Raw genomic sequence first — 24,878 nt, forward strand, 5'->3', positions numbered from 1 at the left:
GCCAAGCTTGGGCTGTAACAGGCAACCATGTGACTATTTGCATTAGAAAACCTTTCTGCTTATACCAGATTTTCAGCTAAGCACACACTGTCCAGTCTCACCTCCATCTTTCTATAGCAGCTGTTACGGGCTACCAGATGGCCAGAGAGTCTGTTTAGCTCTATTCAATGGATGAAAACACTAAGGCTGAAAAAAACCCTGCTTTCCCAAATGACAAAATTAAAACAGATTGCGTCAGTGCAGGAATCTGGCCCCGCTCTCCGCACAGTCGCACAAGTCACTACAAAGCTGGTAAAATAAAGCAAAGCACCGAGAATTCGGAATTCAGTGGTGCAACCATGTCTTCCCCTTCACACCCACACCGCCGACCCAGTTAACAACCTTTGCGGGGGGCCCAAGGGCTGGGTTCTAAGGGTCCTGGTCAGCTCTTCGAGAAGATAGAAGAAATTGGCCTTTACAGCATCAATGTAAAAACAGGGGACATGATTTTAAAGGCAAAAGACCCATTTCATGCCACCCAAAAGTGTTTGGTTTTTTAAACCTGTTGCCTATCTAGGGATGAAGAACCCCACCTGTGGCAGCTTCGCTCCCTGACACAGAAGTCCCAGCACAAACACCTAAGCACGGCTGGGTGACCTGGGGACTCCGCTCTGGGAAATGGGAACAGAGTTGGAAACGCGGGGCTTGCCTGGGTTTGGGTGGCCGTCTGGCGCCCCCTTGTGTTCAGTGTGTGCACCCCAAAGAGCCAAAGGGCAACAAGGGTGGAATGAGGGTCAAATGGCTGCAGCCACTGTTCAGGGACCAGCTTTGTCCAGTGAGGAGCCGGCAGGATACGCTCAGGGCACGGGCCACTCCTCAGCCATCCGGGTGGCCCTGACAGCCCTCCAGATGGGGACAAACTGCCTAGAACAGGAAGGTGGAAACTGTGCCCAAGCTCCCCAGGAAGACGGGTCATTCTGTCCCTCCTGCTATGTTCGCCTGAAGGGCTTTTCCCTCTGACTTAGTGCCCAGGCCACAGGCTTTTGGCTTTTTTTTTTTTTTTTAAGGGAAATTGACTGTCGTGCTGAAGACAGCTTGGGCCCTGAGGAGACACATGCAGCTCCGAACGTGCCAAGTCAGTGGGCGTTAATGGGCACGGTGTGCCCAGCAGACGCCGTCGGCAGTCGTTAATGGGCTCATGCAGAAGGCCTGGCTCTCCCTTCCTCCCGCCGGCCTGCTCCCCCGACTGCCACCCCCAGGGCCCCACCATCGTCACCACATCCTGGCCTGCTGAGAACAGATGTCCTGATGCCCAGACCGTGGTGCCAGTGGCCTCTGAGCAGGGCCCATATCAGGCAGTAGGGCCAGTGGCAGCCATAGGTCCTGGCTGGGCCTGGCTGCAATATACACATGCTGAGCCCCATGGGTGCTCTGGGTCGAGCCGCTGAAACGCTCTGAGCTCCGGCGTCCTCACCAGAATGGCCATCTCAGCCCCTGCCAGCCTCAGCCTGGGGTTCCCCTGCCCAGAAAGCTTTTGTCACTCTCCCTTCACTCCTCTTACTCTCAGTCTCAGTGTGAACTTCCTTAGGAACTCTTTTGTGGTTCCTGCGCCTGGGCTTGGTCCCCTCTGTGGGTCCACACCCCTGCGCACCCCCACCCCAGCAGTGGTCACGTGGTGTGTCAATAGGCTGTTGGTGGTCTGGCCCCCACTTTGATAAACCCATGAGGCAGGGGCCGGGGTCACCCCGCCATGCTCTGCCCAGTACCCACAGGCCTTCACACGCTGGCCTGCTGAGACTTTGTGTTTCAGTAGGTGGGTGGTGGCCTGCCAGCCTGACCGTGGTGCTGTCCTTTCAGGCCATGGGGGGCTGAACCAGCTGGGAGGCGCTTTCGTGAATGGCAGACCCCTGCCCGAAGTGGTGCGCCAGCGCATCGTGGACCTGGCCCACCAGGGTGTGCGGCCCTGTGACATCTCCCGCCAGCTCCGTGTCAGCCATGGCTGTGTCAGCAAGATCCTGGGCAGGTAAGCACGAAATTCACCCCATTCCACCTCCTGCAGGTTCCACCACCACACTCCACCACCACACAGCCTCCTCCCTCCCGGGACCTGGGACCAGAGAGGGTGTGGGGTGCCTCTGGAACCCGGCCGCTGCTTTGGGTGTGCCCCGGCCCTCCTTTCCACCCTTTCGTTTCTCCCTACCCCCTTGTCTGCTCACCTTGTGCCTCACTTTCCAGAGGCTTCTCTGCTCCCAAAGCAGGAGATTCGTCCCCAAAGTCCCTGCCCCCTGCAGAGACCAAGGGAGGTGGAGCCACTAGGCAGGGGACACACGATCACGGCTGGCTCCCAAGTCGAACCACTGCACAAGGGGCATCTGAGTTCCTGCTTCTCAGACTGTAACCCCCAGAGCACCTCCCACAGAGCCACCGGGTGGCCTGATGGAACGCAACCCCCAGTACCCCCTCCCCCGCCGACATGCCACAGGCCTGGATGCTGGGAGCTTAATGAGATGACAGGTGACACTCATGGACACTAACCCAGAGCAGTGTCTCACAGCCTTCCCTGCATGTTAGCATCACCTGGAGCTTTAATTAAATAAAAAGTCAAGGTTTAGGCCCCCGACCACACCCTCAAAGCAAAACCTTAGGGGATGGGTCCCAGGTTTTATACAGAGTTGAGAACCACTGAACAGAGGTTCGGGGGACCAGGAACAGCAAAGCCCACCCAGCGCGAGGCTGATGCAGCCTCTCCCATCAGAAGAGCCCCTGAGGCAAAGCGCTGGGACCCCAGTCAATTCGGGGTACCTGCCTCCCTTCCCCAACCCACAAGACGATCAAGGGGCACTCCGGTTCAGAGGGGCGAATGGGCTTGAGCTGTCACTGAGCCTGGGAGCTCTGGCTTCCTGCCTGAAGGACTTAGGGAAGAGTGTGGCTCTTGCTGGGGTCAGGAGAGGGGACCCGGGCTGGCCCAAGTGTCCCAGAGAGGAGCTGAGCTTTGGATGGTGGCAACAGTGTCAAGAGCAGAGGTTCTTTCTTGTAGAGGAGACCAGAGTTTCCAGACCCAGGAGGGGAGGGTATGCTGACACGGTGATGGAACAGCCAAAGCAGGTGGTTGGAAGGGAGACAAGGCTCAGCCTAAGGGGCTGGGCGTGGCCAGAAATCCAGACGTGGTGGGATTCCAGAGCCGTGAGGAGTGGCCTCAACCTGAGCCATGTAACCTGGTACAAAGTGTGGGCTGGGGGACAGGGAACAAAGGTGACCTGGCAGACAGGGCAGGGGGCCCAGCCACCCCAGCTAAAAGCAGGACTGTCTAGGACAGAATGAGTCACACTGTAGCCAAGAGAAGCAAGACAGAGGAAATGGCCTTGGTGAGGCGGCATTCACAGGCATCAACGTGAACTTTCCCTCTCTCAGAGGGGACTCTTCTGCCACATATGGCAGCCTCAGACACAGGAGGCTGGTCAGAGGGGAGGGAAAGGGGGAAGCAAGCGTCCAGGGGCGGGGTCTGGCTGGGCAGCAGCACAACCTGCCCATGTAGGAGACACAGCCACTGCACGGCAAGTGTCCGAGGCCAGCCCTGGGTGACGTCCTACCCCCAGAAGCCTCAGGCGATGAGGGCCGAGGGCTAGTCCGTGTCCAGAGACCCTCCTGCCTCCTGGGTAATCTTTGGTTTCTAATGGAGTAGGTACTACGAGACTGGCAGCATCCGGCCTGGGGTGATTGGCGGCTCCAAGCCCAAGGTGGCCACCCCCAAGGTGGTGGAGAAGATTGGCGACTACAAGCGGCAGAACCCCACCATGTTTGCCTGGGAGATCCGAGACCGGCTCCTGGCTGAGGGTGTCTGTGACAATGACACTGTGCCCAGTGTCAGCTCCATCAACAGGTGAGATGCAGACAGCAGCCAGGGGCCTGAGGGTCATGACAGATACCGGGGGAAGGCTATGGCTTACGGGGCAGAGCTGGGAAGGGGCCTCGTGCCAGGAGCCCTGGGCACAGGGCAGGTGTCATATGCCTGGCTGTGCTCTCTGAACTTCCCCTCCTTACACTCCATAGTCTCTTTATTCAGTGAAAAAGCCCTCTTCTTCAATTGATCCTTTCTTAGGCCACAACCTGGTCCTCATTCAGGCATTCCTCATATGTTTGGCCATTTGGTTATTCAGTCACCACCTTACTCAATCATTCGCTCACACTCACTCATTCATACGTACACAATTCATTGTCCTATGCTAGGCCCTGGGGACACACAGTCCTTGGCCTGGCAGAGCTCACAGTCACCTGTGGAGACACACACTAATCAAGTGCTCACACACACAGCTGCAAAACTGCAGCTCTAGTCCTGCTCAGGACAGGAACACGAGGATATGCAAGCCACCACAGGGAGACTTGTTAGGGAAAGACGCCCGAGTAAGGAACAGTGAGTAAGAGTTAACTAGCTGAGAAGGGGGTGGAAAGCACTCTCAGACAGCACACGCAAAGGCCCTATGGCTCTTGTACAAGAAGCTGAAAGACAGCCAGTGACAGAGAGGAGGGGAGCAGGAGGCAGGCTGGCATGGAACAGCCAGTGAAGGCCGCCGGCTGGGATCTGTCCGTGCAGGCGACACAGTGGGGTCGGGGTGCAGGTTACATGTCCTTGCCTCTGACCCCTGAGTGACGAGAATCCCATGGCAGTTTCAAGCAGGAGACTGACTTGCCTTTCAAAGAGTCCAGTCTGGCTGCTATAGGGAGAAGAGAACAGAAAGGTCAATCATGGATGGGGTGGGTGGTGGACGGCCTGGACGGTGGGTGGTGGTGCACAGGGGTGCTGGCGGCCAGGAAGCGGGGTCAGATCACAGCACCTGACGGTGGTTTGACAGTGGAGCAGGGAGGCATTTCTGCCCTGACTGACTGATGGCACCACTGGGAACACCAGGATGGATCAGGTGTGAGGGGAACGTGGGGCTTTGAGTGTCAGGTGCCTTTGAGACACCCAAGTGGGGTTTCAGAAAGGCATTGGATGTGGGGTGGAGCAGCCAGCGGCCCTGCTTCCTCCTCATGTCTCCACCGGCCTTTCTTCTCTTCCTCACAGAATCATCCGGACCAAAGTGCAACAACCGTTCAACCTCCCGATGGACAGCTGCGTGGCCACCAAGTCCCTGAGCCCAGGACACACTCTGAGTGAGTGCCACGGGGCCTGCAGGTGCCCACACCGGGTCCCACACGGGGTCCCACACACACCATGGGTGCACCGAGCCCTTCCATGGGGTAGGAGCCTGCTAGGCTCCCAGGGCCCAGACACTGAGATATTCAGGGTGAAAGCATGCCATGCAGCCTTGACCGCAGAGCCCCTCCCACCAGCAGTAGGGGCTCTCAGGGGCAGGAGCGCCCCCACATCCTGACCCTGTCCCTCTCACACCCTGCAGTCCCGAGCTCAGCCGTGACACCCCCGGAGTCACCCCAGTCAGATTCTCTGGGCTCCACCTACTCCATCAATGGGCTACTGGGGATTGCCCAGCCCAGCAGCGACGGCAAGAGGAAGATGGACGACAGTGAGTGTGGGGCGCAGAGGGCAGGTTGGGGTGCAGAAGCCCCCCTTCGGCCCAGGACTTCCTAGGCTCAGGGGCCTGCAGCGTGCAGCTTCACTGAGCTGGCCAGAGCCCTGCGGCCCAAGGTCGCAATGGGTCCTTTCGTCCCTGTGCAGCTGAGTCTGCTCCCGATTCTGGACCAGGTGGGTGGAGGGTCCCCTGACAGCTTTCTCCCTGCCTGGGGATGCCAGGTGACCAGGACAGCTGCCGGCTGAGCATGGACTCCCGCAAACACCTCCGAACGGACACCTTCAGCCAGCACCACCTGGAGCCGCTCGACTGTCCCCTGGAGCGACAGCTCTACCCCGAGGCCTATGCCTCCCCCAGCCACACCAAAGGCGAGCAGGTGAGAGGCCGTGCAGGGTGCCGGATGGTTGGCAGGCCTCTGAGGACCTGCCTACGGTCCTGCCATCAAAGCAGCCAGAAGTCCCCTCAGTGGTTCCTCGGCACAAGATTCGTGCGGCTCTGAGCCCTACACGAGCTATATTATGTGGGTGCTGGCACTCCCTCTTCATCCCCCCAGGCCTCTCACCTTCCCTCAGTCACACTCAGCTCAGCCCTTTCAGGGGACCCTGCCACCTGGCTGTGCCATCCTCCTCCTGGATGCAGGGTCAGGTCCTGCCACCCGAAGCCTTGCACGGTGACCTCAGCCGGCACTTGCAGCCCCACCTCTGGCCACTCAGGCCTGCCCCCCATGACCCTGCGTGACTCAGGATGTGAGCATGCCCTTTCGTCATGCCTCCCTGCCCTGGCACACTGCGTGCTCTCGTGTACAGTGCCTTTCCTCCCACTGCTCTGCCTGGAAAAATACTGCTTGGCCATTATGACTCAGCCAAAGCACCACCTTGCCCATCAGTGCTGCCCAGGCGTGCATCCCTTCCCTCCTGGTCACTTCTCATGCTGGATCACAGTCGTCCGGTGGACAGAGGTTTGACAACACAGTGGGAAGCATTTGGGGGCACTTAAAATTTCCGGCACCAAGCCCTGTGCCCATTGGCAGAGACGCTCAGTAAGGGTGGTTTCAATGACCGAGCTGAGAAACCCACAGACGATTGCAAGCTCCAAGGCCATTGTCACCTGCAGCGCTCAGTGCAGGTGACAGCTTGTCATGGGCTGGCTTCTGTGAGGCTGGCAGAGATGGTCCAGCAGAGTCCCTCCACTCTGACAGAGAACCCAGGACACTGCCTCTGGTAGTTACGATCTGCCAGCTGCCACAAGTACCCCCCGCACCCTGCCGGTCAGCACCTCAGCAGTTTTAGGGTGCTGTCTGCCCTCCTTTCTTTGCTCACACTGTCATTGTCCAGGAGTGAGGCAAGCCCTTACTCCCTTAAGATCTGAGTAGGACAATGGCGCTGATGCCACCGGTTGGCTGAACCATTGCTAGTGGCCATCTGGGAAGCTTGGTCCTTGCCAGTGCCCACAGATGGGCAGGCAACCTGCATCAGCCCTTCAGTCGGCCTGGGAGAGGGGTGCAGAGGGAGCCGCTGTCAGCAGCTGGGGACAGGGCCAGCACACGGCTCCAAGGGACACTGCCATGGAGGCCCTGGGCACCTGCTGCGCCCACACCTGAGCCCCCCAAGGGACCCTGTTCTGTGACAAGGAGACCAAGACCCTACCACGCTGGTATGTGCACAGGAAATCATGCAGTGAGTCACAGCCACAGGGATCTCTAGACCACCGGGCCCAGTGTCTCCGTTTGTGTGGAGATGAGCCAGGGCCAGGGAGGATAGAGAGCCCCTGGTGTCACTCAAACAGGCCTACTGTCACCGGTGTTAGATGGGAACACTGAGGCCCGGCATGTCCGTCAGGGTTCCCCCATCAGGCATCTAGTCCTTGTTCACCCACCTGGCTTCAGGTGAGGGGGCAGGCGCAGCCCTGGCGAGGTGCCTTCTTGCCTTGGTGGCTGACGGTGCCGCCCAAGGGCACCGTGTTCTCCCACCTGGATGGCGAGGCTGTCTGGCTGGGGTGGGCGAAAACATGCAATCTTTTGGGCAGAAGCGGCCAGTGTCACTCCCGTGTATAGTTAGGAGTGTGCAGTGCTTGTCCCTCTGTTCTTCAAGTGTATTAAGAAGCAGGCCAACAGATTGTGAATGTTACGGTGACAGAGACGAGCACCTGTCACGTGGCTGAAACAGTCATCCTGTAGTAACTGTGTGCTGAGCACACATGTCCCCAACCACTCTGGACTCAGTGCTCCACGCGCATGCAAACATTAGCCTCGTGCAGCGGGTCCTGCCACCCATTGCACAGGTGACAAAGTCACGGCCCAGAGAGGTCAGGACATTAAGCTACTTGGCTGCTGGAGCAGAGCCAGGGTTCACCCAAGTTCTGTGCCCAATTCCAGTGCAGTGCCCACCTGAAAGCCTGGGAGGTGGAGCCGTTCTGTGCGACATCACCAAAATGTCTGACTACATAGGTTTGGGGATTTTCACTGGATTTGGGAGCAGCTATAGGATTTCAGCAGGTATTTTGGTATGGAAGCGACACATTAGTAAGGCATTTTAGACTTTCCTTACTCTAGAAATTAGGTATTGCATTCGGTTTCGTTAAGCTGGGCTGTCAGATTGTCCCCCACCTTCCCTGCCTTGAAGCCAGGCGCTCAGAAGGCCTGGGACCAGAGCACCACCGAGTCAGTGACTGCAGTGACACAGTGCCCTGGTGACCTTCGGAGGTGCCCGGCTCCTTGGAGAGCGGGCTCAGTGGGCGTCACTGGCTGCTGCGTAGCCGGGAGTGTCCCCTGACTTGTTTTGCACAGTGTCTCATGGCATGTTTGTGACGTGTGTGTGCTGTGCGCTGCTTCGGCCCCTGGTGGTAGGGGTCACGGTGAGGGATGGTGCATGCCTACCTTTAACGGAACAAGTTCTTTCTGGAGGGAGCACCTGAGAAGACGGCCCTGCGCATGTCTAAAGCGGGGCTGGTGGGGGTGTGGAGAGGTCAGTAGGTTCTAAAATGTTCTTGAAAGAAGAAAAGCCTGTTTCATCTTCAAACTGAAGCTGAGCATTTCTGTTTGCTGGATATGGAGAGAGAGGCAGGGAGCCCCCCTGTCCTGGTGGGAGCTGCGGCTGTCAAGTGACTGAAGGGGAGTACCTGGGGCAGGACCAGGGACCTCAGGGCTCCAGGCTGTCCACGTGCAGGACATACCTGACATTGCTTACCCACATCACACGGCTGCCAGGGTACGGATCAGACAACAGAGGCAAAGCCCTTTGCAAATGTAGGAAGTGGTGATGTTAACCAGTTCAGGGCACTGGAGCCAGACCCTGGGTTTAATCCTGGCTCGTCCCTATGGGAGAGTGACAGGTTTCTTGACCTCTCTGTGCCTGTGTTTCCTACCGGAGAGGAATAAACAAATGAATTGACTGAGGCACTCAGCACAGTCCACGGACCGTGGGCTCTACTCCACATCCTGTCCTGGCTGGGTTCAAACCCTGTGAGCACACAAGGAAGGGGCCCCACTGTCCAGCAGCACGGTCCTAGGAAGGAGCCGCTCCATCCTGCATGCCACCAGCCCCGTGAGCCTGGGGTTGGGACAACAGCAGGGCTGTGGGGGAGAGTAAGACCTATTGAACCCGCTAAGTGGAGTGAGTGGGAGCAGGGGACACTGAGGGACTGTTTTCCAGGACGCGGCTGCAGGTAAGGCTCACCTCAGGTGCCCCTGCGCTGACTTCTCTTTCTCCCCAGGGTCTCTACCCACTGCCCCTGCTCAACAGCGCCCTGGACGACGGGAAGGCCACCCTGACCCCATCCAACACTCCCTTGGGGCGCAACCTCTCAACTCATCAGACCTACCCTGTGGTGGCAGGTAGGGTGCCTGGAGCCTCCTGGGCCCTGTGGCCCCAGCTCCGAGGATGGGCTGGAGGGTAGGTGAGGGCAGGGAGTGGCTGGCCTGAGGAGGAAGGAGTTAGGGCTCTGGGCCTGGGCAGGACAGGGGCTGTGCGGCTGGGCCTCCTGGTGGGTCACGAGGGTCCTACCGTCTGCTCTGCAACCCCATTGCGGGACAGGTGGGCACATCGGCCCTTGTCTACACTGGCAGAGGCACCGCAGGGAGGTGGAGGTCTCAGCCTGGGGAGCACCCTCCTGCCGCCCCCAGACCCAGGAGGGTGACCCTCCCGCCTGCACCCCGCACCCCCATCTCATGCCTTGGCTGTGCATGCCTCACTCTCATCTCGCCCTCTGTCCTTGTCTCCCCCCCACAGATCCTCACTCACCCTTCGCCATAAAGCAGGAAAGCCCCGAGGTGTCCAGTTCTAGCTCCACCCCTTCCTCTTTATCTAGCTCCGCCTTTTTGGACCTGCAGCAAGCCAGCTCCGGGGTCCCCGCGGGAGCCTCGGTCCCGCCCTTCAATGCCTTTCCCCACGCTGCCTCCGTGTACGGGCAGCTCGCGGGCCAGGCCCTCCTCTCAGGTATGACAGGGAGGGCCGGGCCTGCAGCCATCGTTGTCCTGGTGGGGGGAGGGGCCTCAGGGCCAGTCCCCTGGTTTGAGGGGGTCCGGCCTCCTCTCTCGCCCCTGTCCTGCCACCATCAGCCTCTTCCCAAATCTCCAGCAACTGTTGGAGGTGCCAGGTTGCCAGTCTCCAGGCAGCAAATTCAGGCCACTGGGGGCCAGGTACTATGGGGGTGCGTAGAAGTGCGGTGCCCTGAAGATTTCCAGAACCTGGCCTTGAGGCCAGCAGCCAGGTACTGTGAAGCAATGAGCCCTTGGTCTGGGTAAAACACTTTTAAAAGAGAGGGTAAAAGGAAAAAACTTTGGAAGGAAGTCATTGGATTTCGGAGACAGTTTCTGGATCAGATTTCTGAAGAAGAAAGAGGCCAGTCACAGCTGGGTCCCCACATGTGGTGTAGCTCTGGTGGTGCAGGCTTCACAGTGCCACCCTCGGAGGACATTCAGCAGAGTGACTCACACCCTTGGGAGATGGGAGTGGGGTATGGTCAGTGATGGCCTCAAAGTATTCCAGGCTGGAAGCACCTCAGGGGTGTTTGAGCAAACCCCCTTTATACCGAGAGGGGAAGGGCTGGGGAGGAGGGCCTGGCTGAGGCCCTGAAAGGGAGCCTGGTGTTGGCAGGTGACGCTAGGCCTGTGCACCCAGGGCAGTGGCTGAAAGCATGACGTGTTTGTTTGGACAGAATGGTGGTTGGGGCACTGTGCCGTTCGGCCCTCAGACATCTGAGGGGCCTCCACTGGGAGGACGCTGCTTCAGGCTTGGGCCGGGCATGGAACCAGGTCCAAAAGGACAGCAGGAAGGGGGTGGCCCTCTGACCAGTGGTTTTCAGACGAGCTGGACCTCACCGCTCTTTCTGGAAGTGAAAGCTTTTCCTTGAAAACCACTGCTTGTCCACTGCCCAGTTTATTCCCCTCTTAGAACCAACTGCACACCTGGGATCTGTTTGCGTGCGCCATGTCTGATGTGGGAGGCCGTCTTGGAGGAGGCAGGTACAAAGGCAAAGGGCTAATACGGGAAGCCCCGTGTGTAGGAAGCAAGGAAGAAAGTGTTGACTCAGAGTTCAGGATTTCAAAAGAGGGTGAAGTCAGTGGAGATGGGTCACTTGTTTTGACCAAAGTGATGAAAGAAGTCTGTGAGCTGCATGGGGTGACGTCAGCCAGAGAAAATGGAATGGGGGAGGTGGCTGAAGAGGCCCTGTTCCCTGTAGGCCTCGTGTGAATGGTAGGCAGGGCCAGGAGGGCCCTGTGATGCAGATACGAGATGAGAGGACAGAGCGCGGGCTTCAGTCAGAGGCGCAATGAGACCAGCTGGGTGAGGAGGGAAGACGGAGGGCTCAGAGCACAGCCTGGGTAGTGGCATGAAGTGTAGCTGGAGCAGCCCAGGGAAAAAGCCTTACCCCGAAGCCCCCACACTTCCTTCCCTCCCTGTCACCCTGTCAGGACTTCAAGCACCCCCTGTCAAACACAGTCAGATCAGGGATGCTCCCGACTTCTACCAGCTCTGAGTTTGGTAACATGCCCACTCTCCATACCAGCTGCAGGGTGTGCACCGGCAGGTGTCCTTCAGGCGGTGGCCCAGAGCCAGGCCCAGTGGTGCTGAGGTGCAGGGTATAATCCCCCTGAGGGTCAATGGTGGCCGCAGGGCCCAGCCTGCACAGAGGCAGGGGCTCTGATAGGAGCTCGTGGTGCCCAGACTCAAGGTGCTGGGTCCAGGCAGGTTGCCAAAAGCTGTAGTTCACAGAGCCTGGCCAGCCCTGTGGCTGGGCACAAGGCCTGTGATGGCGGGTGTCCATGCTGGGCCCAGGTGTTGGCCTGGATCTCCTTAAAGACCGTCCACCTATGGCCCCTGATTGAGATTGGACCTAAGTGCCTGCCATGTGTCCAAGGCAGGGTGAGCGGACTGGGAGGCCCAGAGAGAAGGAAGGGTCGCGGGCTGGGGAGTGGGGACTGGACACCTATTCAAGGGAGGAGGAAGTGGATTTGAAAGGAAGGAAAGGAAGCCAGGGCCAACAGGAGAGGAAAGAGCTGGTGGACTGCTCTTTCCATGGCCAGCTCAGCCCCCACCTCTGGGGACGCTCCTCCTCTGAGGCTGCCTAAGGACCGTCCTGCCATCTCCTGCCACCTTTTCTGCTTGGCAGAGTCCCCCGGGTCACTCCTTTCCCAGCCCGGCAGCTCTGACTTTCCTGGCTTGGGGCTTCTCCCCAACCAGCCAAGACCAAGCAGTATCCGGGTTTGGGGAATGTAGGATCACCCCACATTCCTCCCCACTCCCTTCAGATGCCCCGTCTGGGGTCCCAACATACTTGCCAGGAGTGCTCTGGAGGTACCTGGTCCTGGCTGCTCTAGCTCTGCTGGTCAGAAGGCTTTGAGTTTGGTTTTATCATCAAAGAGTCCATTATCCGCCTCCATCCTTTTGTGCAAAATTATATTTAGCCCTGCCAGAGAGATTTCAGGATTGCCATAAATCCTCCTTGCTATCGGAACAAGATAAGGAATTGAAAAGGGTCAGGTAGAGGGCAGACATCAAAGGGGGCAAATAAAATGGTCTGCAACTACCTCTGCCCTCTGAATTCCTCCACGTCACGGTGTTCTGATCTTGCTTTCTAGCAGGCTTTACACAGTTTGCCAACATTTTTCTGGGGTGCTAGTGTTGGCTTATAAACCCCACTTCGCAGCCAGTCGACGCGGACCTGTCGACGCTAGGCCAACTTCTTAAAAATAGGACCATACTGGAAGTGTATTTCCGTGTGGGGAATTACAAACCAAAGATAAACTTATGGTGAGCAGCCTTAGAAACAAATGGATGAAAGGGCGTGGCGAGGCCGCCATGGAGGGCCTGCACCGTATGGCTTCATTTCTATGAAGGATGCAAGGTTCTTGGCTCTTGGGGAAGAAACCGTGTGTTTAAGGAACTGAAGTGCAGAGTTTTGTGGGACTGGCAGGAACGTTTGTGCCCACGGTCTGGGAAAGGACCGCCCTGAAGGGAGGCTTACCGGCCTGTCCAGGAGCCCAAGGCCACAAGGAGGCCTCAGGGCCTGTGCCAGCGTTTGGTTCAGATGTCCCTACCCCACTGGGATGAAATTAGGGGACTGAGAGGGACGGAGATTAAAGTCTGAGAATACAGGGCAGTGAGGCTGATGAGTTCAGTTTCCAAGAGAAATTTGGGAGCTAGTTCTCATGGGCGCTGACTCAGGGACAACTGTGGTGGAACTGAGTTGCGGCTTAAGGGGAGCCTGTGCCTGGGGCTCTGCCCAATGAGCTGCCTGAAGAAGCAGCAGGCTCAGGAGATGAAGGGGGCAGGATGAGGTCAGGAGGAAGAGGCAGCCCTGGAGATCCAGGGCCTGAGAGCCGAGACTTGCCTGCTCACCCCCAGCCCCGCTGTGGTCACACAGATGCAGCCTCAGGCTCCTTTCCAACACAGTGACCCAGGGAGCCCCTGGAACTCAGTCAAAAAGTAAGGTGAGCCTGTCATCCAGCCCAGGTCTTCATGAGACTCACGGGAATATGTAGCTCACAGAGCTTAAGTGGTTTGTGTCTTAGCCACAACCTGACCTAGATCTAGACCCCCTCTCAAGGGAAGAGGGATGGAGAAGGTGTCCAGCCTGGGTCGGCCACCACCTCTTCAGTCACTGTCCTACTCGGGCCACTGGCCCTCAAAGATGCCCGTCACTCCCTCTCATGCAGGCTGCTGGCCAGGCACTTGGCTCAAGGCCTGAGGGCTGAGTCTGAGAGATACCCTTGACGTCAGGCTGTAGCTTGGTAATCTGCACAGCCTTCTCCTGCCACTCCAAATACGTGGAAGTCCCCTGCTCCTCACCTGCATTCCCATCCCATGTCAAGGGAGCTGAGCCCATCTGTAGAACCCCAGCGGGTCCCCTCTGTGTGTTCTAGCACCAGTCACAGCTGGACAGTGAAGGTCAAGCAACTCAGAGGTTGTGTTCACTTTTATCAAGTCACACAGCTCCAAATAATGAACACAGATGACTCATTTCAAATAGAATTTAGTATGTAAGGGCTCCCGTGACAAGTGATGATTTACACAATCTGTTGATGTCACTAATCAGCGTCCACCTGGAGCACGAAACCCTGGCTCCGAATGCCACCGACAATATCACGGCGATGGTGAGAAGGTGCCTAAGACCACTTTGTTTTCTCGTTTTGCATGTGAGGAAACTGAGGCTTTGGGAATGTAGGCCCTGGTCTGAGGGCACTTGGGAAACGAGACAGGAGTGGGGTAAGACCAGCTGAGGTCCTGGGGTTCCGTGACCCCCTGCAGAGGAAGGGCGTAAGTCCAGTAGGCGTGGTCCTGATTCTGACCCCTGGTGCTTGGCTCCCAGTTCTCCCTCCTCCCCCTAATCTATGCCCCTTGTTGACTTAGGGCCTGGCCTTGCTAATTTGGCATTCCAGCTTCCCACAAGTGCCCGGTTCATCATGCTTCCTCATAAGCATTTCCTGAATTAGCAGCTTGTGTTCAGGGACTCTCCAGAAAGAGAGGTGAGGAGGGATCCGTGATGGTTTATAGGGTCCATGGCACATGCCTTCCCTTCCGTCATCACCAGACGACCCCAATGGGGCTGAGGTACGAAGGATGCCACGGGCACTGGTGGGAAGAAAGTCGCTCCAGCAGCACCATAGAGGGGACACCCTTGGTAAGCTGGTTGACGGGCTCGGGGGGCCCACGTTAAGTCCTAATTGGAAATGCAGTCTCTGATGTGGCAGAGGCAGAAGGCATCCAGTACAGTGGTCACAACCTAACACAGCAGTTCTCAGCCAGCGGACATTCTGCAGCCAGGTGACATATGGCAGCATCTGGAGAGAATTTTGGTTGTCACACTGGGTGGGAGCTGCTCCTGGCATCAGTGGGTAGAGGCCTAGGATGGGAGCACCCCACAGTGCAGAGGACGGTCCTGAAGTCAGCAGTGCTGGGGCTGAGAAACCCTGAAACACGACAAATAATTCATCCTCCAAACTGGGGCATTCTGAGAGTGGAGTGTGTGTTCCTGACAACGTGCTGGGGCGATGGCCGTGACCTGGGCTGGCCAGCATGGGCTGGCCAGTCTTCCCCCTGGCAAGACTCCTCGGTGAGGGAGTCTGAGCTGGGCCTGCAGGACTTGAGAAGGAGAGCAGGGCGCAGGGTTGAGACACCCTGGCAGGCGGGGTCTCCAAACAGGAAGGTTGGACAGGTGCACAGGTGAAGCCAGGGACATGGGACCCCACAGAGCTGACTCAGTGTCACCAAATGGATAAGCAAAAAGCTGGTGTCTGTTCTGCTGAAAATGGTTCTTTTCAGGAATGGGACTATCAGCTGTGGGGGTCACGGCCATGTGTAAATGCTGCGTGGCTCTGAGCCTGCGTCTCCCGTTCGGAGTCGGGGCAGCCAGGCGGTCTCCCGTCCCTTGTAAATCTGATGGGTTGTATCCCTGGTCAGGCCAACCGCAGGAGGAGTACCGCTCTGGCTCAGTGATTGATTAGTGCTGTCTGGCACGAGTCCCAGAGGAAGGCTAGCAATGGGCCGGCAGGCCAGCCCCGTGCCACCCTCCACAGGGCCTTGCTCTTGGTTCTGCTCAGAGCTGGGGCTGAAAGGGTGTGAGCTCTCAGTCCAGTGGCCTAGAACATATTCATTTAGGCCAGCAGTGCCATCTGCTATGCTGGATGCTGTGGGCGTACGGAGGACCCAGAAGACACAGCCCCCAGCCTTCTCATCCCAGATGTGTTTGTGGGTGAGTGAGACTCCCGGAGATAAAACCATGAGAACAGGGGAAAACCGCAGAATTGCAATAATAAGTGCTCCCTGTGAGGTGGAGCCTGTGTGCTGCTGGGGAGAGAGGAGGGGAGGGAGTACAGCGGCCCAGCCGATGATTCCTTGTTGTGTCTTTCCAGGACGAGAGATGGTGGGGCCCACGCTGCCTGGATACCCACCCCACATCCCCACCAGCGGGCAGGGCAGCTATGCGTCTTCCGCCATCGCCGGCATGGTGGCAGGTAAGGGAGGGGACGCGGAGGGGCGTTGCCGAGAGGAAGTGCTGGCCAGAGGTGGAGCAGGTGGGGCTGAGGGGGCACGTGTCCCATGCACAGGCTTCCCGAAGGGCACTGCAGGGAGGACCCGAGGGATCTCCTTGTACAGGCCTGGCGAAGACGCCCCGGCATCACCCGGCCTCCTTCACTGTCCCCAGCTTGGCCTCCTCCTGCCCAGATGCTCCCACCTCCCGCCATGATGAAAAGGGGGCAACTGCGGCAGACGGCTGCTCAGACCCCAGGTCACCATTTCCACCCATGGGGAGCCCCACTGGAGGGCTCTTGGGGCCACAGAACCCTGGGGCGAAACATAAGCCCAGTTACTTAACTCTGCTCAGCCTCAGTTTACCTTCTGAAACGTCTGAATAGGAATGGTGTTGGTGACCATTGTAAGGACGATGGCTGAAGTACCGCCCCCTTCACACCCCACACTCACTCAACCCTGCGTGGGTGGGACCCATGTCCCAAATACCCTAAGTGTGACATGAGCTGGGAGCATCTGTCCTTCGTCATTTGGGCTTTCCTGCGATCCCGCCTGCCAGTCATTTGGGTTTCTTTGTCTGTCAACATGGTCATCAACCAATGGTTCCCCAGGGGTGTTAGGAGGACAAGGAGACTCTCTTTGGGCAGTTGTCTCTCTAGGAACCACATAAAAGGATGGACAGGGTAGAATCCAGCCTTTTCCACTGCCCAGGGTGGGGGCAGGGAGGTGGGGGCGGGGCGAGCACCTGGAGCTTCTGGAAGGGGCTCTGACCCCCGTGCCAGCCTCGGGCCCGCCTCCCTGGCCTGACCCCAGAGACAGTGCCCTCACCCAGGCCTGCTCCCCGCCTCCCACCCAGGGGTTGTCTTTGCCAGCCACCAAGTCTGGTGCCCTGTGTGAGGCGGGGGCTGGGCTGTGCTGGGCAGAGGGAGAGGAGGTGCTCTGGCTCCTGGGAACCTGCTGAGCTGGCACTTGTTGCTGCCTGGTTACCAGGGCGATGTGCTTAATGCAGCGTTGAAAATACAGAATACCGACTCCTCTCCCTCCTGGCCCAGACTCCTTCCCTCCCTCCCTTCCTCTTCTGGAGCGTGAAATGAGATTGGTCAAGATAAAAAAGGAAAAGACTCGGTTATTTTTCCAAGAGTGTGGATAATGGGGCCTCTCAATCAAAAGCCCAGGCTCCAGTCGGCTCCCCACCCCCCTTGCATCCTCCCCACCTCCCCTGCTGCCCACTTAGAGGGAGGAAGAAGCTAAAGCCCAGGCTTTCCTCTTAATTAGGAATCATCCCAGGGGCAGGCCCAGGGCAAGAGTTCTCGGGGGCCCAGGGTGTGACCTGTGAGGTAGCTGGAAGGCATGGGTCTCTCTTCAAAGGCCCCCAGGTTGTTTCCAGAAAGCCCTCACCCTGAGTGGTGTTGTGGAGATAAAAACAGCAGAACCACAGCAAGTGAATTGCAAAAGGGAGGGGCCTTGCCTTGTGTGCTGGGTTGGCTCCCAATACGTTACATGCAAATTCGTTTCCAGAAAATGTAATGCTATTTAAATGTTTCACCTGATTTCTAGGAACTCCATGGAGTAAATGAATTCTTAAGTATTTTGTAGAAAATTATTTGTCCATCTCTTACCAGTGGCCACAATCTCCCAGTTGACCAAATGGGGGTTCCTTTTATTAAAATCAATAAACCTTCATTGAGCACCTATTATGTGCAACATACATAATAAATCCTTCAAGCAAGGTATGCCAATGATGGCCTTCAGTCAGTAATGGAAGGAAGGCAGAGATCATTTATTATGCACTTCTGTATGCTTGACCATTCACAGATCTAACTTTATTTTTCATTTATCTCTCCCATAAGCCTGGTTTTATACAGATAAGGAAACAAGCTTAGAAAAGCCAAGTGGTGTGCTCAGAGTCGTAACCACACCAAGTGAGTTACTTGTGTTGATTTCAAACCTAGGGATCTTCCTACTACACCACACTGCTTCCCCCCACACCAGCTGTAAGAGAGCAACACAGGAACAGGGTGAGACACAGGCTTTTCTTGTTTTGCCTTCTAGTTGTCGTTGTTCCTGCTGCATCAACACAACTAATGACCCTCACACCAGTTCTGGAGCTGATCCAACAGGTCCAGACAGCTTGATCCCTTCATCCACCCATCCATCTTTCCGTCCACTCATCTTTACACACATTTTTCAATACATTCATATAACTTCTCATCCATCCTTCTAGCCATCCATCCATCTTTCCATCCACCCATCCTTCTATCCATTCTTCCATCCATCCATCATCCATCCATCCATCCACCCATCTATCCTTCTATCCACCATTCCATCCATCCATCTGTCCATGTGTCCATCATCCATCTTTCCATTATCCATCCTTCCATCCATTCAGCCATCATCCATCCATCCTTCCATCCATCCATTCATGTACCCATCCATTCATTCATCTGTCCATCCATCTTTCCATCATCCATCTTTTCATTATCCATTCATCCATCCTCCTGTCCACCCATCTTTTATCCATGGTGAATTGGCTATAGGGGTTCAAAAATGGAGGAAACCAGGATGACCTCTAGGTTTGGGGGCTTGGAAAGATGCCTGGGTGGTCATGGCAAGTATGTGTGGGGGAGACTAGGAGAAGTGGAGGTAGAGTGTGTGGCAGGTAGGGGTCAAGAGTTCTACTGGGGCCAGATTAGGATCGAGAGACCCCTACGTACCCTGTTTAAGCATGGCATAGGTGTGAAGTCAGGAAAACATTCTGATAAGGTGTACACGTCCGCCATTGTTCAGAGCTGCTATTTAATGCTGAGGATTAGACAAGATCATGAGAAAGAGACTGTGGATGTGGAATCACAGAAGATTCCCATGCCAAACCCTGGGGCTCTCCAACCTTTAGAGTTCTCGTAGAGAAGGAACCTGAAGGAGAGTAACGTGGATAGGCCAGTGGGTCAGGATGCACACACACCTGGAAAGACGGGGTAGTGGACACAAGTGACCACTGGAGTGGCTGGATAGAGGGTGTGGGGTGTGAAGCATCAGCCTGAATGCAGGGTGGTGGGAGGTGAAGGTGGGGATCATGGAGCAGAGATGGGGCTGGGAGCTGGAGATGGACGTGGGCTAGGAAGAGGATTTTTAGAGGATAGCAAAGCATGTTTTGCTGGCTGAAGGGAGTGATGAATTAGAAAGGCAGAGACAGATGAAGCAGAAAGGATAAGGTCTCCCTTGTAGTGGCCAAGTCCTTGGAACAGTGAGTGAGGTGGGATGCAGAGCACACAGGATGGCCGGCCCTTTGTGGGTGAGGGACACTCACAGACCTGGTGGTGGGAAGATGCTGCACCCCTTCTAAGCGCCTTACCGAGCCCAGCATCCCTCTGACTGAAGCCGACAGTGCTGGGCAGGCAGATGTGTGTCCCATAAGTGAATGTGTGCCGAGTGAGTGACAACACGACAGGGCAGACTGCATCCCACCTCTCTTCCTGTCTCTTGGAGCCAGCAGCCTTGGCACTGGGTGGGGCAGAGGCAGGGGCCCTTGCTGTGTAGCCAGGGGTCTGGGCTACACCAGCAGTAAATGGGGCAGTGCACACTGCGGGGTGCAAGGAAGAACTGCAGTAGGAGCTGGGGGTTCTAGTGCCAGCTCGCAGGGGACACGTGGCCTTGGGTTAATGTCATTCCCTTTTTCCTGGCAGTTTCTTCATTTGGGAAACCAATGATTGGATTAGATCACTTCCTTGTTTCCTTTTTCCATTGCTTTCTTTCCCCTCTCCCTCCATCCCGCCCTCTTTTGCACGTATGTTTTGATTTGAGTTGGATGGAGACCACCCCCACCCAAGGGCTTGCTGTCACCGCCCTTGGCTGGGCCCCTGCCTTCCTGCCCTGGCTTCTATCCCTCCTGTACAAGTGCCTTTTTGTCAGGCAAGGAAGCAGCCCACTGACCCTAACCCAGGTGTTGACACTGTATTTTGGCACCTGCTTAATGGGAGAAGAATAAAAACTAGCATTTCTTGAGTGTTTCTTACATACCAAGCATGGTGCTGAGCATTTAATGTACATTAACTAATTCAATCCTCATGAAAACCCCAGGAGACAGGGACCACAATGTGCCCCATTTTTACAATGAGGAAACCAAGGCTCAGAGAAGTTAAGGGACTGTCTGAGGTGACACAGCCAGGAAGTGGGCAGCGGGGATGTGACCCCAGGCCAAGCGGTCCCAGCCTCCCTTGGTTCTGGGAAGGAGACCAGGAGCTGCGGAGGCACGCAGCTCCCGACAGTGATGACTTTCTCAGAGGCAGCGCGAACACTGATGGAACGTGCACAGCCATCCCTAAAAAACACGGGTCTGCCCACTGACCCGTTCCTGCTGTGGTGTCCCCCTCGCCCCCTTTGGCTCCTCTGCAGACGATCCAGGGGCACTAGAAGTGGTTGGAACCTGGGCCCTGGAGTCACAGCTCCCACACTGCACTGTGGGCACCTGCAGACCCCAGGGCTCAGTCCCTCACCTGGAAAACGCATCACAGTGACACCCACCTCCTGCGGTTCCTGTGAGGGCCAAACTTGTCAGGGAAGGGCCTTCTAAATGTCCGAGGGTCCCACGTCCTGCCCTGGCTCCACCTGTGCCCGGGGTTCCCCATGCCAGCCCTGCACAGCCCCCAGCCCGGCCCTGCTGTGCTGCGTTCACCTCACCTCTCACCTGTGTGCCTCCAACAGGAAGTGACTATTCTGGCAACGCCTATGGCCACACCCCCTACACCTCCTACAGCGAGGCCTGGCGCTTCCCCAACTCCAGCTTGCTGAGTAAGTGCCCCAGGACTGTGCAGGGACAGGTGGGGCCTGGGTTAGCCGAGGTACCTGGGAGACAGGGTCACACATAATGCAGGTGGGCAGGTGGTGTGTCTGGTTCTTTGGAGAAGGGAGACTCCCCTGCACCCTTCTCCCTCCTGCTGCCAAAGGCCACGTCTGCAAGATCCATGCTTTGAGTAGAATCCAGGGCTTGGGCCTTGGGGGTCTGGGTGGATGGCAAAAGTCTCGCAGTGAACACCATGCCCTCAGGGGCTCTCAGTCCAGCAGCAGCAGACAGTGGCGGGGGCCCCTGCCTGGGAGCGTGCTGATGGCAGCACCGTCCCCAGGGGTCACACATGCCCATTGTGCACAGAAGTCCTCTATTCCACTGCAGCACTGGAATGTGGCTTGTGATGGGGACAAGCTTCAGGGGCCAGGCCCACAGGCCGAGCTTCAGCTGCTTACGCCCCTCTCACTTGGAGCCTGAGGTGCGCAGGGAAGCTCTTCAGGAAATCAAGCCCCAGAAATGGGGAACTTGGGGAACTGCACTCAGCCCTCCGGGTGGTGACTTCAAGCTGACCTGGGCCCCAGAGAAGCAGCGTGCAAGTGTGGCTGACCTTGTGGGCATGGTTACAGGCCTGGAAGGACCGTTTGTCCCCCAAGACCCCCTTCCCCTCCCTCGCTCCCCTTACCTCCTGGCAGTCCAGAAATGGCTGCAGGGGTGGTGGCTGACCCGGGCTCTGTTTGCCAGATGACTTCAACTCCAAGCCACCTTTCTGTCCAGTTTAGCCATAAGTGCTGGGGGCACTGAGACATGGGGGGTCAGGCACCCCTCACAGAGCCCCCCTTCCCCGTGGAGACCCTCAAACCCATGGTCCCCTTGACCAGTCGGAGTTTCAGTCCCTCTGGTTCTGAGGAGGAAGATTCTGTGGCCTCTGAGCAAAGCTGGGGAGACCCTTATGGTCCCCCAGTGTGTGTGGTTATGCAGACATCACTGCTCTCGGTTGCTGTCTCCCGGAAACAAGGGCAGGGAAGGTCACAGCAGTCTTAGGGGCCCGGGCCAGAGGAGGAAACCGGTGGAGAGGAGATGGGCAGTGTGCTGGGACAGGTGGGGTCAGTGGTTAGCGTGGTGTCTAAAAGGTCCCCAGAGCCTGGGGGCTGCGGAGCCGTGGCCCGTTCTGATCAGTGTATTGCTGTTACTTTCTGCCCTGTCCAGGTTCCCCGTATTATTACAGTTCCACACCGAGGCCAAGTGCACCACCCACCACCGCCACAGCCTTTGACCACCTGTAGTCGCCATGGGGACAGTGGGAATACTGGGGCAGCAAGAGGACCCGGCTTGGGACAGGCCCCAGAGCGTCACCGAAAGGAATCTTTATTTATTACATGAAAATCCCAAGTCCAGCCTTGCGGGTCACTCCCTGTGTGGTTGACTTAATGAACCATGAGACACAGGACAACTTCGGAGAAGGCCGGACTCTCCTCCAAGATTCCAGTGAGCCAGGAGTCCCATCCCAAAAGACACAGAACGAGACATGTGGGGAGACAGGCGCGGCCTGGAGCTCCAGATATATGGCAGCAGGGCCCACAGTGGGCTGAGGGCCCCAGCTGTCCTTTTGTCCATCCCACGTCACAGCCACCCTGAGGGTCCCTCCTGCAGGGCTGCCCCAGAGCTGAGGCTCTGGCCTGCTTGGCCCCTCCTACCCCCGCCCCCCACCTTGGTCACAGGCTGAGTGCTGGGTCTGGTCAACCGGAAGCTCTAGCGGTGGTCAGGGGGCCTCCTCTTGCCTGCTGCTGGGATGCCAAGAGAACAGGCTTGTCACAGCGGGAGACAGAGTTCCCAAAGGGCCCAGGCAGAACAGGTGGAGCCCCCCTGTGGCCCCAAGAGCCCTACCAAGGAGGCCCCAGCAAGGAGACCCTCGTCACCCCAGCCAGGGATGTAGGTTCCCTCTCTGCCCCACTTGCCTGGGCTCGTGCCCCAAGGCCTGACTGTAAATACTGTAAATGCAGCTCTGTGTGGGCCGCTTCCCTCTGTGCACTTGGGCCCTCAGTGAATCGTCCCTCTGCCGTGCTGGGCTTCTCTCCTCGCTGCTTCTTTTTTTTTGAAAGGCTGCCCACCATTGCCGCTCAACTCAATAAACCACGACTCCATTTCAGGCTCCGGGGTCGCCTGGGAATCCCTGGGACTGGAGCCCCCGCTGTAACTTGTGCCACGCCGCACACCACCTAGCCCATGCTTTGTGTCCTGCAGCTCCAAGAAAATGCAAGTATAAAATAAGCGCAGGGACAGTCCCAGCCAGTCTTAGACACCCAAACAGAGTCAGTGTGGAGGCGGTGACCGCCTGCCTGGGCATGGCGCACAGAAGCAGCTGTAAGCTGGTGGTGTGTGCAGGGGACATGATGTCCACTGTGCTGTACTGTGCCAGGCTCAGTGTGGAGTCCTCACACCAAGGAAGGTGGGATTGGGTCCATTTTACATGTGGGGCAACTGAGGCTCAGGAAAAGTGAAACCACCTGCCTGAGGAGAAGTGGTGGGCTCAATGAAGTCCTCTTACTGTAAGTCCAGCACTTCCAACACAGCAAGGCCCTGGTCAGGCTGCTGGAGGGTCCTAGATGCAGGGAGCCATGGGGTGGCTGGGCCAGGATGGGGGCAGGGAGCCTGCAGGGACAACCCTCCCCAAGTTTTGGAGAACAAGAAAGCACATCCCATGGTGACTGCAAGGGCTCTGCCCCCACGGGGTGCCTGGCCGCCCCAGGGGCTGTGTGCTGTCTGCACAGACTGTCTCCAGGTGGGACCCCTGGAACGAGGGGTAGGGTTCTGGCTAGACACCCAGGTGAATTTGACAGCTGGACAGACAGCAACCAGGGTTGAGTCAGAGGGAAGGCGTCCTCACCCCCAGCACACACAACACCCCGTGGACTCCAAGCTGGGAGACAGGAGAGGCCAGGGTGCTCACCAATGAGAGCATGGAGCCACGGGGTGGGGGGACCCTCCCACAGAGGAAACCGGTCACTGTCTCTTCCGAGGGGGTGAGAGATGAGGCTGGTCTTTTAACAGCAGGACTCCCCTCTGGCTACGAGCCTGGCAGTGGCACTGGACCCCACTATGCCTGAGGCTCCTTGCACTCCTGAACCTCTGCATCCGAGGCCCTGAGGCAGCCCCCACCTTGTTCTGGGGCCACAGGGAACCCTACTCATGAATCACTGAGATGCAGGGCACCCAGGGAGCCTCCGGGGCTGGCCCTCTCCAACCCTGAATGACAAAGGGACTTGGGCAGTGCTTGTGCTGTGGGTGACATGGTTCAGTACACCCTTTCCTACCCCTCCTGTGCCAGGCACACACGGAACCCTGGGATAGCTCAGGCAGGGGAGCTAGTGCCACTGCCCACACAGGGCCTGCTGGGGGCGCCGCTCTGCTCCCTCCCCACACACCTTTCCCGGGCTGGGGGCGCCTTCACCCTTGGAAGTTATGACAGCCCTCACATCGCCTTAGTGTCTTTCTGTTTGTAAAGCTTGTCCATATCCATTTTCCTGATTCTGAATATTGGCCCCATTTACACTTGGGGAAACCGAGAATGAGAGCTGACCTTTTCAAGGTCATTCACAGGACTGGGACCGCAGCCTGAGCCCTGACCTAAGGCCGAATCCGCACCCTTGCCTGAGGCCTCCAGTGTCTGGACACGGCCAGGGTTGTGCAGAGGCCTCATGCACTGCACTTGTGGGGACAGTTACTGGCCACCTAGGGCACTGCCACCTGCTCCCAGCCCAGCAGGAAAGCTGTCCTGGATGAAAGGCCTACAGGTCAGCATCAGATCATGGAGGAGGAGTGCCAGGCTGACCCACCCTTCCCTAAGTCTCCCCTCTCCAGCCTTTGGGTCATGAGGAGCTCCCATCTGAAGGAGGCCTGATGTCCCTGTGCCCAGGCCTGATGTCCCTGCATGTCACCTTCCGACAGCAGTGACTGAGCTGAGCTGACCGTGTTCGTGATTCTGGTGAAGGCACAGTCCCTGTTTCACAGAGGCCACCTCCTCTCTCACCGCCTTCTCCTTCCTTTTTTTACCTTTTAGTTTCTAATCCCAGTCGCTCTTCCACTGTGTCCAAAGCAATTATTCCTTTTGCTGCCACCATT

At 57.3% G+C, this 24,878-nt stretch overlaps 1 protein-coding gene across 2 annotated transcripts in view; it reads left to right on the forward strand.

Moving 5' to 3' along the window:
* Positions 1 to 24,407, forward strand: part of PAX8 (paired box 8) — a 45,761-nt gene extending 21,354 nt beyond the window's left edge. The window contains exons 3-12 of one of the 2 annotated variants that reach the window (XM_033100835.1): positions 1,837 to 2,002; positions 3,662 to 3,859; positions 5,042 to 5,130; positions 5,376 to 5,501; positions 5,729 to 5,883; positions 9,219 to 9,339; positions 9,734 to 9,940; positions 15,859 to 15,960; positions 20,678 to 20,764; positions 21,966 to 24,407. In XM_033100835.1, the coding sequence (XP_032956726.1) occupies positions 1,837 to 2,002; positions 3,662 to 3,859; positions 5,042 to 5,130; positions 5,376 to 5,501; positions 5,729 to 5,883; positions 9,219 to 9,339; positions 9,734 to 9,940; positions 15,859 to 15,960; positions 20,678 to 20,764; positions 21,966 to 22,042 (1,328 nt within the window). In that variant the 3' untranslated portion in view covers positions 22,043 to 24,407. The remainder of the gene's footprint in view (positions 1 to 1,836; positions 2,003 to 3,661; positions 3,860 to 5,041; positions 5,131 to 5,375; positions 5,502 to 5,728; positions 5,884 to 9,218; positions 9,340 to 9,733; positions 9,941 to 15,858; positions 15,961 to 20,677; positions 20,765 to 21,965) is intronic. The other variant, XM_033100836.1, reaches the window with a different exon arrangement.
* Positions 24,408 to 24,878: the final 471 nt, after the last annotated feature.

This window comes from Rhinolophus ferrumequinum (assembly GCF_004115265.2).
Source record: "Rhinolophus ferrumequinum isolate MPI-CBG mRhiFer1 chromosome 13 unlocalized genomic scaffold, mRhiFer1_v1.p Super_scaffold_3, whole genome shotgun sequence".
NCBI classification, from domain to species: domain Eukaryota; kingdom Metazoa; phylum Chordata; class Mammalia; order Chiroptera; family Rhinolophidae; genus Rhinolophus; species Rhinolophus ferrumequinum.